The 13,629-nt window shown below is 48.7% G+C and overlaps 1 protein-coding gene across 1 annotated transcript; it reads left to right on the top strand.

Annotated features, from left to right (window-relative positions):
* Nucleotides 1-465: 465 nt before the first annotated feature.
* Nucleotides 466-13,202, top strand: LOC119387452 (BTB/POZ domain-containing protein 2). The gene is made up of 6 exons (XM_037654848.2): nucleotides 466-678; nucleotides 957-1,081; nucleotides 7,107-7,247; nucleotides 7,600-8,507; nucleotides 9,668-9,902; nucleotides 12,220-13,202. Exons 2-6 carry the CDS (start codon nucleotides 1,004-1,006, stop codon nucleotides 12,376-12,378), a joined length of 1,521 nt encoding a protein of 506 aa, XP_037510776.1. The 5' UTR covers nucleotides 466-678; nucleotides 957-1,003; the 3' UTR covers nucleotides 12,379-13,202.
* The last annotated feature ends 427 nt before the right edge of the window (nucleotides 13,203-13,629 follow it).

Genomic DNA, 13,629 nt, shown 5'->3' with positions numbered 1-13,629 from the left:
TCGATAACGTGCGCAAATAACCAGCGCTCAAATAACAATGAAAAAAAAAAAAATCAGACACGTGCAAACTTTAGTAGCTATGGATGTATCGCGTTAGTGCAACTGGAGAAACTAGAACAACTTTCTTCAGTGCTTCAGACTTTCACCCAGTCGTGCTTTTCACCTAACGGCACGCGGAGCAATCACGGCAGCAATGTGTGGCCTTCGTGATTGGCACGAATAATTCCGATCTTAAAGGCAATTAACGCGTTTTGTGCGTCGTCTCCGTATGTAATCATCGGAGTTAGCTTTTATAAAACTGTGCGGTGCATATTTATGTTTTATTCAAAACCTGCTTCCACTTATGAGCTAACATCATCCTTTCAGTCGCATCACTCGCATCCGCGGCATCCACTGCATCTTGTGCTACCGATCTACATGTTGAAGCAGCAGCGCACAGCCAGGGACAGCTGATTCCGTTCCGAATCCGCAGTTATATTGCCGTATTGGTTTTACGCGCAGAAATTAGTTTCTTACTGTGTAAGCTACTGTTTGCAGTCACTTCGCCCGACGTCCGCCTCCCTTTAGGTGGAAAATGAAGTCTCGCGGAGAACCAGTTTAGCCGCGCATCGTGCAAATGCTGTGACTGCCTGGCATCGTTTGTCACCCCTGTCGTTCAAGCTGGGAAAACTGTAGATTGTGTGAGTATCCTCAGCCCCGTGCTACGCATATGTGACACTCTGATTGCGGTGAAATGTGTGCTGATCCCCGCAAGTAGTTAGTGCTTTTTCATGTGCATCACATTCTTGTAAATGCGAGCCGCTACTCCTTGAGATACTGCTAAAGCACAGAAAAATTTATTGCGTTAGCAGTTGGCGTACGTGCATTTGATTTCTCGAGAGCAATCTCAAGTATAGAATGCCGAACAGTGGGTAATTGTATGCCTGCGACATCATTTTTGTACTTTATCCGCGTAGGGGGGGGAAGAAAAGCCGTTGTTGAGCTCACGTACAGGACCCGCATTATGGCTGGTACTGAAGAGGACACTCCCAGCAACTTGTCGTCCAACGAAAGTGATGCACCGGCTACCCAGGCGGTCCAGGTACGGCAGTTTCGATCTTGTTTTTTAGGGCCAGACTTGCTTTGTCAAGTCACGCATCAAATTTTGGTACCAGTCTGTCGGTCGTTCGCTGCCGCTGCTAATATTGATATATTCGTGGTTATATATATGAAAGCGCTAGGTGAAAGCTCCGGCAGTGTTCGCCTGTCAATGTCCTCTCCTCCATTCTGGTGTCTAAACCAGCCCAACAATGTGTTCCAGTTACCGGTATATGATCAAACATATGAAACCTTGGCATAACATCTGTGCATGTATTGTCACTTCATAGCAGGTGTGGCGCCAGGATTATTCCCCTGAGGGTGCAAGGAGAGCTGGGAGGGGGATGGGGGTGGAGGAGATTTCTTCAGGGGGGGCCAGGGACACCCTGAAGGAACTAGCTTTGGGTTCAGCTTTCTGGCACGTGCCTTTAGGGGCAAAGACATCCCTGAAGGAACTAGCTTTAGGTTCATCTTTCTGGTACTTTCCTTCAGTTGCTGGGGCACCACGTAGGGACTAGCTTAGGTACAGCTTTCTGGTGCTTTCCTTCAGTTGCAGGAACACCAACACCATGAAGAAACTAGCTTTAGGTACAGCTATATGGCACGTCCCTTCAGGGGTGAAAACAGGCCCTTGAAGGAACTAGCTTATGTTCAGCTTTCTGGTGAATCAGTGGGGTGACAGGTAGGCAGGTTAAAATTACAATTGTCAGTGTTGGTTTCACAAATTCATGGGTAACCACCATAAATATTGCTACATGCATATTGCCAGCCCCTTGAACCATTGCGCGTGTGCGCCGGACGAGGAGAAGGAAGATCTCTCTCCGCTCGGGCACTGAGCTGAACCGGTCAGCGCTGCAACTGCTACTGAAAATATATCGTGTAAATAGTCTACGGTCTAGTCTACCGAGTCGTCATTCACGTAACATATTTGGTGGAGGTGGAGCGTTCCCCGTCCTCACCACGAAGCTTCGCAGCGACCTCATCATTAAGGAATGCCGCCGCTTCGAAAGGGCCAAAAGCCGCCGCGTAGTGCCTCAATTCGCTCGGCTACCGAACACGGCTGTCACATCAACGTGCTCCGATCTCGGCGCCACCCCACCCTTTGAGGAGAATGTGACGCGCATCGTTCGACGGGAGCTTGAAGCGGCAAGTCCAGCGCCCCTCCACACACCTCCCTTCGACCACGCCGCTGTCCAAGCACCCCCCACGGTCTCTGTTATTCAGGCCGTCGTGCGGCAAGAAATTGCCAATCTCGGTTTCCCTGTCGCCTGCTCCGTCTCTCGACCCGAATACCGACCGACGCCCACGAGTGCACCCCGCAGTGACTCCTATGTTCCTCCGAGATCCCGGAACCCATCGGAATGGAGAACTCCCGACGACAAACCCATCTGCTTCCGCTGCCACCAGGTGGGTCATGTCTCCCGTCACTGCCGCACCACCTGGACGCCGCCTTATTGGGGCCAATTCTCGTCGCCTTCTCGCCCATACGCTCACCTCACCAGTATTCTCCCAGCCGTACGTACGCTGCCTCTGACGCACCCAACGGCCGCCCTACTGCTCGGTCCCCGTCGCCCCAACGCCGTCGTTCCCCGTCGCCTCAACCACGCCGCTATACCTCGCCGCCCAACTACGTCTCGTCCCGGACGGAAAACTAGGTCGTGCAGCTCCTGGAGGTAGTGCTGCATCATTGTCCTCTGAACCAAATCCTCCGTTGACGCTCACTACGAACACGAACTTAATTGATCTTCAAGTGGACGGTATTTCTATGACGGCGTTAATTGATACTGGAGCTCAGGTGTCCATCATCAGCGCGCATCTCTGCCGTCGACTTAAGAAAGTACTGACGCCTGCTACAACTAAAGCCGTACGCGTCGCGGATGGCGGGACTGTTGCCGTCACGGGCATCTGTACCGCTCGAATAAGCATTGCCGGCCGCCACGTTCCCGTCCTCTTTACCGTGCTCAGCAGTTGCCCTCACGACGTCATCTTAGGGATGGACTTCCTCTCGACACATTCTGCCCTGATCGACTGTTCTGCCGGTACTCTTTGCTTGGAACTTCCTCTTCTGCCAACTACTAGCCCCAAACTCCACAACAGCCTCTGTACCACAGAATTTATCCGCATGCCGCCTAAAGCCCTAACATTCGTCGAATTGGCAACGTCTTCACCGGTGCTTGACGGGGACTACGTCGTCACGCCTATTGCTGATGTCCTTCTGGCGCGCGACATCGCTGTACCACACTGCGTTGTCACCTTAGCCGCTAACCGGATACATCTCCCTGTTGTAAATTTCGGCTTCACGAAGCAAGTGCTACCCCAAGGCATCTCAGTTGCCACGCTCCGATCCTTATCAGATGACCACGGCACCATTTTCGCTGCCGACGTGTGCTCAGATGTTCCTTGTCGGCCGCCGGATACCACAGACCTCGACATGGCATTGCGTCACATGATCGCCCCGGACCTCGAACCTGAGCAGTCAGCCGCTCTAACCCGCCTTTTGGCTTCTTACCGCGACATCTTCGACGTCGATAATCGACCACCAGGCCAGACTTCTCTTGCAAAGCACCGCGTCAACACCGGTGATTCTCTTCCCATTCACCGCCGACCATATCGGGTGTCTGCCGCCGAGCGCACGGTCATTCAACAAGAAGTGAACAAGATGCTAGCCAGAGGCATTATTGAACCCTCATCGAGCCCTTGGGCGTCACCCGTCGTGCTCGTTAAACAGAAAGACGACACGTGGCGCTTCTGCGTTGATTACCGCCATCTGAATCGAATTACGAAAAAGGATGTTTACCCTTTACCTCGAATTGACGACGCTCTTGACTGCCTACATGGCACGTGCTACTTTTCTTCAATAGACCTACGCTCTGGCTACTGGCAGATTGCTATGGATGAGAAAGACCAAGAAAAGACTGCGTTTGTAACTCCGGATGGCCTATACCATTTCAAGGTTATGCCGTTCGGTCTGTGCAACGCCCCAGCCACGTTCGAGCGTATGATGGACTCTCTGCTACAAGGATTCAAATGGACAACCTGCCTTTGTTACCTCGACGATGTCCTTGTATATTCGCCTACATTTGAGACCCACCTTCGGCGTTTGGCAGCTATTCTTGACGTCTTCCGCAGAGCTGGCCTCCACTTGAACTCCTCGAAGTGCCACTTCGGCCGCCGGCAGATTACCGTCTTGGGCCACCTCGTCAATGCTTCAGGTGTGCAGCCGGACCCAGAGAAAATTCGTGCACTCACGAGTTTTCCTGTACCCCAATCAGCGAAGGACGTCCGGAGTTTTGTGGGACTCTGTTCCTACTTCAGAAGGTTCGTGGAAGATTTTGCAACAATCGCTCGACCACTCACTGAACTTCTGAAGAAAGACGTGCCTTTTACGTGGGGTCCCGCTCAAACCGCCGCTTTTTCTCGCCTCGTCACACTTTTGACAACGCCGCCTATATTGGCCCACTTTGACCCATCCGCTCCGACTGAGGTCCGAACCGATGCTAGTGGTCACGGGATTGGAGCCGTCCTAGCCCAACGACAACAGGGACACAACCGCGTTATCGCCTACGCCAGCCGCCTCCTTACAGCTGCCGAGCGCAACTATTCCATTACAGAGCGTGAATGCCTTGCTCTTGTCTGGGCAGTCTTGAAGTTCCGCCCATATTTATATGGCATGCATTTCTCTGTAATAACGGACCATCATGCGCTCTGTCGGCTTTCCTCACTAAAGGATCCTACGGGCCGGCTTGGTCGCTGGGCTCTGCGACTCCAAGAATATACCTACACAGTGACGTACAAGTCGGGCCGCCTACACCAGGACGCAGACTGCCTGTCCCGCTACCCGGTCGATGAATCGAGCAGCGTCCCTGACACCGACGCTTGCGTCTTTTCCGTTTCCTTACTGACAAACATCGGCGACGAACAACGCAGAGATGCGTCCTTGCGTACTATCATCGAACGCCTAGAATCATCGTCTACCGACCGGTCCCATCGCTCGTTCGTCCTCCAAGATGGTGCACTCTACCGCCACAATTTTCACCCGGATGGACCAGCCCTGCTGCTTGTTATTCCGAAACACCTCCGCTCGGCTGTCCTTCACGAACTTCATGACCTTCCAACGGCCGGTCACCTTGGTGTATCGCGCACTTACGACCGGATCCGCCGACGCTTCTTTTGGCCAGGGCTTGCACGCTCCGTCAGAAGATACGTTGCGGCGTGTGAGAAATGTCAGCGCCGCAAAACACCATCGACGCTTCCCGCCGGGTGCCTTCAACCCTTTGACATTTCGTCAGAACCGTTCTTTCGCGTTGGCTTAGACCTACTTGGCCCGTTTCCCCTGTCTTCCTCCGGCAACAGGTGGATAGCTGTGGCCACAGCCTACGCTACGCGCTACGCCATCACAAGAGCTCTTCCAACAAGCTGCGCCACCGATGTCGCCGACTTCCTCCTACACGACGTGATTTTGCAACATGGAGCTCCACGCCAGCTGCTTACGGACCATGGCCGCACATTTCTGTCGAAGGTCATAGCCGACATTCTGCAGTCATGTGAAACGAGGCACAAGCTCACTACGTCCTACCATCCGCGGACAAATGGCCTAACCGAGCGCCTCAATCGAACACTTACAGACATGCTTGCGAAGTATGTTTCCTCCGACCACTCTGACTGGGACCTTGCTTTGCCGTACGTGACATTTGCGTACAATTCTTCGCGCCACGACACTGCCGGTTACTCTCCATTCTTTCTGTTGTTCGGCCGACAACCAACGTTGCCCCTAGACACCATCATCCCGTTTCCCGCCGTACCGACCAGCGAATATGCCCTTGACGCTATCACCAGGGCTGCTCATGCACGTGAAACCGCCCGCACTCGCCTCTTGACTTCTCAAGAAAACCAACGGCGGTTGTACGATCGCAGGCACCGAGACGTGCACTTCTCGCCCGGTTCTTTGGTCCTGCTGTGGTCTCCCACCCGTCACGTTGGGATGTCGGAAAAACTAATGTCTCGATACACAGGTCCATACAGAGTCCTTCGCGCGGTTACCCCTGTAACCTATGAAATCGCTCCTGTCGCCTCGTCGCCTTCATCGTCTATACAGGCCAGCGATATCGTACATGTCGCACGCTTGAAACCCTACCACTCTCCCAGTGACGTTGACGTCTGATGCGCCGAGACGGCGCTCCTGCCGCCGGGGATTATGCTACATGCATATTGCCAGCCCCTTGAACCATTGCGCGTGTGCGCCGGACGAGGAGAAGGAAGATCTCTCTCCGCTCGGGCTCTGAGCTGAACCGGTCAGCGCTGCAACTGCTACTGAAAATATATCGTGTAAATAGTCTACGGTCTAGTCTACCGAGTCGTCATTCACGTAACAATATTTTAATGCTTGAAAACTGTGAGTAAAAAACAACCCCATTTGCACCGTGGAAGCTCTAGAACTTTGCAGACGTGTACTTGTCTATAGTTGGTCACAACCTAAGAATAAATGCAAGCTCCGTCCACTGCCCTCGCTGTACCAACCAGAGAGAATTTGCATAGGTAGGCTATCCCATCACATTTTTCTCATTTCCCTGACCTCAAGCACCAATCGCTTACTACAGGTACGCGATTTTCCTATGCAAACACACGTTCGTGTCTCTGGTTTTTGGTCGAAAACTTAAACTTTCTGTCAGATTTCAGCAAAGATTCCGACATCAGTGCTCAGCCAAATGTAATATTTTAAGTAGGGAAAGAACTTCGAGGTCTTAATATGCTAGTGTTTACATAAATAGCAAAAAGTACTTACAGTTAGAGCAGAAACCACCTAGAATGATTCTCTTGCGAACATGAATGGCAGGCTTGTTGCAGCTCTGGGGGAGGAGCTTGTATTTATTCTTTGCAACCAACTATAGGTGCTTTCTTTATTTTAATACTCATCGTGCAAATGATCATTTCACTTAACTTGAATTGTGTTGGATACATTCATGTATTCCAGTGCTGATTACAAGAACTAATAATGGGGTGCTTTGTTTCACGGTTTTCTCCCTTCACAGGGAAAATCATTTCAGAGCCCTGCGAATGCCTCACCACCAATGAACCGTCGAGGCAGTGATGCATCACAGTGTCTCACAACCAATGGTGTGCGAGCACGCACAGATGATCCACTAGCATCCATTGCATCAAATAGTAGTCAAGTGAGTGCCAAGTTTGTGCCAGGTATCCCATAGCTACACCATAACTTTGAAACACTTTTTCATTGATAGAGGTGCATTACATACATGAATGTGGAATTCATATAGCAACTGAGTTATTCCATCTACTTCTCAGGCATTACCATCGATGGTTCAATGTTGTGAAAGTCGAGTACTGCAATTGCAAATCATAAAGCTAGCAATCATATTGTTTAGTTGGGATTGACATTGTTTGTCATGCTGGGTATGAGTGTACCCAACATGTTATTTTATGAACATTGCATTTTGCAATAGGAAGTTGAAGAAGATCACACTTACAATAACTGTCAATCTCATTTTTTCTTCGCCTACACAGGTGCCGTTCAACTGGCAAGCTTCAAGAAGCACCGTGCAGGAGCGGCTGTCCTTCCTCTTCAACAAGGAAATTCTCAGTGATGTCCGCTTCCTGGTTGGCCGAGGTGCACAGCAGCAACGGTTACCCGCCCACAAGTTTGTACTGTCCGTGGGAAGCGCTGTTTTTGACGCAATGTTTAACGGGGCTTTGGCGACAAATGCGGAAGAGGTAGAGCTTCCCGACGTGGAGCCCGCTGCTTTCTTGGCATTGCTCAAGTTCCTGTACTCTGACAAAGTACAGATTGGTGCCGAGACCGTGATGACCACCCTCTACACGGCTAAGAAGTACGCAGTGCCGGCTCTCGAGAAGGCCTGTGTCGACTTCCTTCAGCGACAGCTGAGCAGTGACAACGCCTTTCTGCTTCTAGCACAGGCACGGCTATTTGACGAGCCTCAGCTGGCTGCGCTCTGTCTCGACACTATCGACAAGAGCACAGCGGAGGCCCTCGCAGCAGAAGGCTTTGTGGACATTGACCGGGACACCCTGTGTGCTGTGCTTGAGCGAGACACGCTCCGTATACGGGAGGTGAAACTGTTTGCCGCTGCTCTGCGCTGGGCGGAGGCGGAGTGCGTGCGCATGGGACGTCCCGTCACTGCTGACAACAAGCGCGCTGCTCTTGGACGAGCATTGTTCCTGGTGCGCTTTCCGCTCATGAGCATCGAGGAGTTTGCTCTGGGACCAGCGCAGAGTGGCTTACTGACAGACAAGGAGCTAGTCTCACTGTTCCTACACCTTACGGTGAACCCAAAGCCACCGGTCTCATTTCCAGACAGCCCTCGCTGCTGTATTTTGGGCAAAGAACAGGTGGTGGCACGGTTTCAGCAGACTGAGAGCCGTTGGGGCTACTCTGGAACATCCGATCGCATCCGGTGAGCTTCACTTTTTTTTTTCAGCTAAGTGTGTAAATATTAGGTTGTCAGCATTTTTTCAATTCTTGTTTGTTTTTTAATGAGTGTGCATGTTGGATTTTGGAGGATAGTTTATTTTTGTTATCGCAATAACATCTATGTCATGGCAGTACTGCACCAGCCGCGGTGGACTGGTGGTTATGGTACTCGACTGCTGACCCGAAGGTCGTGGGATCGAATCCCGGCTATGCCACGTTTCGACGGAGACGAAATGCTAGAGGCCCGTATACTTAGATTTAGGCGCATGTTAAGAACCGCAGGCGGTCGAAGCTCCTCCACTCCGACTTCCCTCATAGTCATATTCTGGTTTTGAGACATAAAACCTCAACAAGTATTATGTATATTATGGTAGTACTGCACTCTAATCTCAACCTGGCACTCATCAATGTGACATTTTCATCATAAGCTGCATTCGAAGAGATGGTCATAAAAAAAAAAGGCTCGCATGTTAGGAGCCTTTGCCAGATCGTAACAACCATTGAGACATTGAACTCGCAAGTGGCTTCCTTATGCAAGCTATACCGACTGTTGTAATGAAGTATCGGGCATTTTTGTCTGTATGTCACTGATCAACTAGTGCTGCGCTATGTGTACTTTCAAGAGTTTGTGCCATGCCTGCATGTCCAGTTATTTATAAACTGGGTTCTGCAAAATGTTAAACAGACGAATGTGGTACAGGCAGCACATGGTGCGCTGATCAATTGAGGATAAAAGTGCTGTGATCAGTCAACTAGCACAGAAAATTCAGCCAAATTCAGTCCTGTTGGTCCAGAATAATGTAAAGTCCTGACAATCAGAAATCGGATATATTTCTTTGCGCGGAGAACTTTTTTGGCTTTTCAAATTGCTTGCAAAGCATAGGTGTGCACACAGGGGGGGCGGCCGCCCCCCCCCCCCTAGTCACCTAAGATGGGGGGCACGAAATCTGCCCCGTACATTGACCTTCCTAGTCACCTAAGAGGGGGGGGGGGCGCAAAATCTGCCCCATACATTGACTTAGTATGGTGGGGGGGGGGCACTGCGATGAACATTTGCCCACCCCTGATGGGCAACCCTGCGCACGCCTATGTCGCAAAGTACACTGACCTTTGAGCCATCATGTTTGCCTTCCTTTCTCTCAGGTTTGCTGTGGACAGGAAGATCTTTGTGCTGGGCTATGGTTTATACGGGTCTATTCATGGCCCTTCGGACTATGATGTCAACATTCAACTCGTTCAGACAGGCTCCGGCCAAGTGCTTGGCTCGCACGACACAAGTTTTAACAGTGACGGATCACCAGCCAGATTTCGTGTGCTCTTCAAGAGCCCAGTGGAAGTGGCTCCAAACGTCAACTACACAGCTTGTGCCACGCTCAAGGTGAGTAAATACTCGCACTTCTTTGTTTCTTTTTGTTGCTGTCTTGCACTAGGGGATGTGCTTGGCACAACTGACATAGCACTTTCAAAAGTGTGGTGCATGTTAGGCATAGCTATTCCTTGCTGTAAGCACACCCACCATGGTACTCAGTGAATATGTATGGCGTTACAGTGCCCAGCAGGAGGTCATGGGTTCAGTCCTGGCCATGTTGGCCAAGTTTTGATGTGGGTGGAATGCAATGTAGTTCATATACAATGCATTGTGTGCACCTTAAGAAACCTCATGTTGTAAAAGTTAGTCTGTGGTACACTGCTCTGTTGTGCCTCCTAATCAGATCATAGTTCTGGCTTTCTTTTTCCTTAATTAGGTGTTATTTTTAAAGAAGTTACTTTAGATATTTCATCTAATTGTCAACATAATCTCTAAATGCTAGGCTTTAGACTTGCACCTTTTTTTTTTTATCACAAAATCCATGTGCACTGGATATTCCTTCAATTTGTACTGTTCAGCATGCTGAAAAGGCTTGGTTAGAAAAAGTCAAGACCTGAGTAAGAGGATACCGCTCCCAACCATCAGTATGGGATAAAAAAACAAGCAAAGGAAGCAAAATGAAGTGGAAAAGCAGTCATTTCCAACCTCTTGATAAACAGATATAGCCATATTTTTTGCATTTCTTTGCTGCCATGATCACTGAGGCAAACGATGAACTGTGGATCACCATCTCTATTAGCAGTTGTTCACTTGCATCCCCTACGTGGAAGGGAGGGTTTGTCTTGCATGGTGTTGGTGCAGATATTGCCCACTGCTTTATCCGTGAAAGCCTGAGTGAGTGCTAGCCCATCTAAAAGCAACAAGATTTCCTCACTCAGAGATCCAGACATTGTGCATAGTGGGAGCAAAGATTTATTTTCCAGAATCCTACTCTACAGGAACCGCATTCACCCTAGTGAATGTGGTTCCTGTACAGATGAGCAGCTGTTGCAAAACCCTGTAAGATGTTCAAATGCCTTGTCGGCCTTGACAGAACAGTTTCTCTGGAGTGGGAATGTAGATGCATATTCCTAGAATATTGCCAGATGGCCGGAAACGTCCCACACTTCTGGAACACTCATGGGTATGTGCAGTGCTCGCACAATGCAATGTGACGTCAAAACTACAGGTATGAGAGGTGTGTACAACTGCTTGAGATAACCGTGTCACACTGCTATGAATTTGTCCACTAAAGGTGATGTTTGCCCTGTTGTAAAATTGCAAGCTGATAATACACCAATGTGATGCAAATCAAAGATGGTGGAAATAAAAGTACGCACTGCTACATGAGAAAAAAAGAAGTGTTCTTTGGAATTGATGGTAAGGGCGATGGGTGAATCAGTAGGCACAGCACATTCGTATTTTAGGCAAGGTTTGCTGAATAATAGTGTGCTATAGTTATAAACAGCATTTAATCTTAAGTGTGAATGGAGTAAATCATTGCAGTCGCATTGACGTCATCCATCACTATGAGTCGTGGTACAAATGACAGCGGCTGCTCAGGCATAGACAATGTAGCCACTGCATGGTATGGCCCAGTGGGATGCCCCTGGTGATTTAGAATAGTAAACTAGTTTTTATTTTGGTATAGTATGTTTTATTACGTAACACTATTCGTAATAACGAAGATGATGGTCTAAAAATACTTCTTTCAGTATTATTCTATTTCTTTTTGTGCGGCTGCTCTTGAGGCTGTGCACCTCGATGCAGCTGAATGAATTTGCCAAACGCACTTGCGAGTGCATTCTTCAGTGAGTGTCACTAAATGTTTCTGTATGGCATCCTCCAAATGACGCCAGCAGCGAGGTGCAGTCGATCGAAATAGCACTAAATTTGCTTGTGTGACAGTGGTACAAGACTGCAAGGTCACGATGATGGCCTTACTGAAACTTTACGCCTTTGCATCTGTGGTCTCATCACCAAGGAAAGAGAACAAGCACCAGAAGTTTGGGTAGCCCATTAATGTTCTTGGTTGCTAGAGTTCATTCGGTTTTTTTTTTATTTCTTCCCAACTGCACATATTTGTACCAGACCTCTGCCTTTGACTATTATTTAATGTTCGGATGGATGCATCCTGGCATGACACTATAGCTGAGCGCTAGGAGTGCTAGGCTAACAATCGGTATTGTATATGAGCACAATATCTGCCTAATGAGCTTTGCGAAAGCACGATTATGTCAACGATTTTCTTTTCTTGCAGCCCTTGCATTTATGAAGAGCAGTGTTATGTTTTCATAATGTTCAAGGTAATTAGGCTAATTACAGGGCAACTTTTGTCTCCCCACAGGGACCAGACTCTCACTACGGAACAAAGGGCTTGCGCAAGGTAACGCTCGACTGCCCACGTGGGAGCAAGGTTACGTTCCAGTTCACCTATGCCGCTGGAAACAATAATGGCACCTCTGTTGAAGATGGCCAGATTCCAGAGATCATCTTCTTCACATAGTGCGTCTGGCCGAAATGGCTCTGCTGTGCCGGTGCATTTAAGACAGACTGAAAAGCAGCACTCTAGCGTAACCTGTCCCTGAGGACTGTAAACGGAAAATTGCGTGAAAGCCTCACCGTTACCTGAGCTAAATGCGCGTATACCTTGGTTGTGGTAGGAATGATCTGCATATGTGGAATTGGAACTGGTTACCCGTGTTACCTTACGTGGGTGTGCTTAGATGTTGATTTATGTAGCAGTAGCAGTATCATTAGTGCCCTTAAAATGCGATGGCATTGCTTCCCACCTCTCAAGAGTTGTGTACAAGAAGTGTGGAGTACCAAGTATTGTCATGTGCGGTAGGACAGAATGCCTGTTGGTAGGACTGTGTGAACTATGGTCTTCAAAAACGAAACAAATGCAATTATTCTATAGTTGTGGTATTGAGTTGGGTATAACAATACCTTCGCATACTTCTCAATTGTTTAAAAATATTTTTCAAATAGGAAATACTTGTGCTGGTTCCTGAAGTGGATGGCCACAAACCCCTCTGCTCCCTTCTTAATAATTTCCTTCTAACTTACTTTAAAGGGCCCCTCACCAACTTATTCCATGTTTTGTTGACACACTTGAAGATGTCTAAGGAGCGTTAAACCAGAATAATTTTTATAATTAGTTTATTATAGGAGGAGATAGAAAAAATTGTCTTTCTAGCACCTTACTAAAAGGAGAGCCACTGTTTTGCTTTGCGGTGCTTTCAGTGGTGACATAGTGCACTCCGCATTGAATCATGAACCGAAGTCATGTACAGTCAAACCTGCACTGAACTCTCAAAAATACGAGAATTAGTTCGATATAAAACTTTTTAAGAATTTACCATATTTTCTGTGCGAATTTTGGTGCGCAAGATTGCCTCACAGCACTGCTTCACGCTATTGCAAGGAAAGTGGCTTCATGGCAATATGCAAGGATTTTTTTTAAGTTTTTATTTTACTGCGGTTTGTAGTTGGGGTGCAGATTATATGCAGGGGCGAATAATATGAGAAAATATGGTATTGATTAAAACAGTGCATCAACATCATGCTGCGTAGCTGTGCATACTCGTCTGGCACCGGAAGCCTCTTGTCCGCCTTGTTCTTCAGTCGTGCTGAGCACAGTGCGACTGAAGAACAAGCTGATGTTGTATGCAACGGGAAGGTTAGACTTCATTTCTCGGCATTCGACTGTGTTGATTATCGCCAACTTTGAGTATAACAGCAGGTTTTTCATTTC

This window comes from Rhipicephalus sanguineus, chromosome 3, assembly GCF_013339695.2.
Source record: "Rhipicephalus sanguineus isolate Rsan-2018 chromosome 3, BIME_Rsan_1.4, whole genome shotgun sequence".
NCBI lineage: Eukaryota > Metazoa > Arthropoda > Arachnida > Ixodida > Ixodidae > Rhipicephalus > Rhipicephalus sanguineus.
This window is presented reverse-complemented; position numbering and strand designations above follow the sequence as displayed.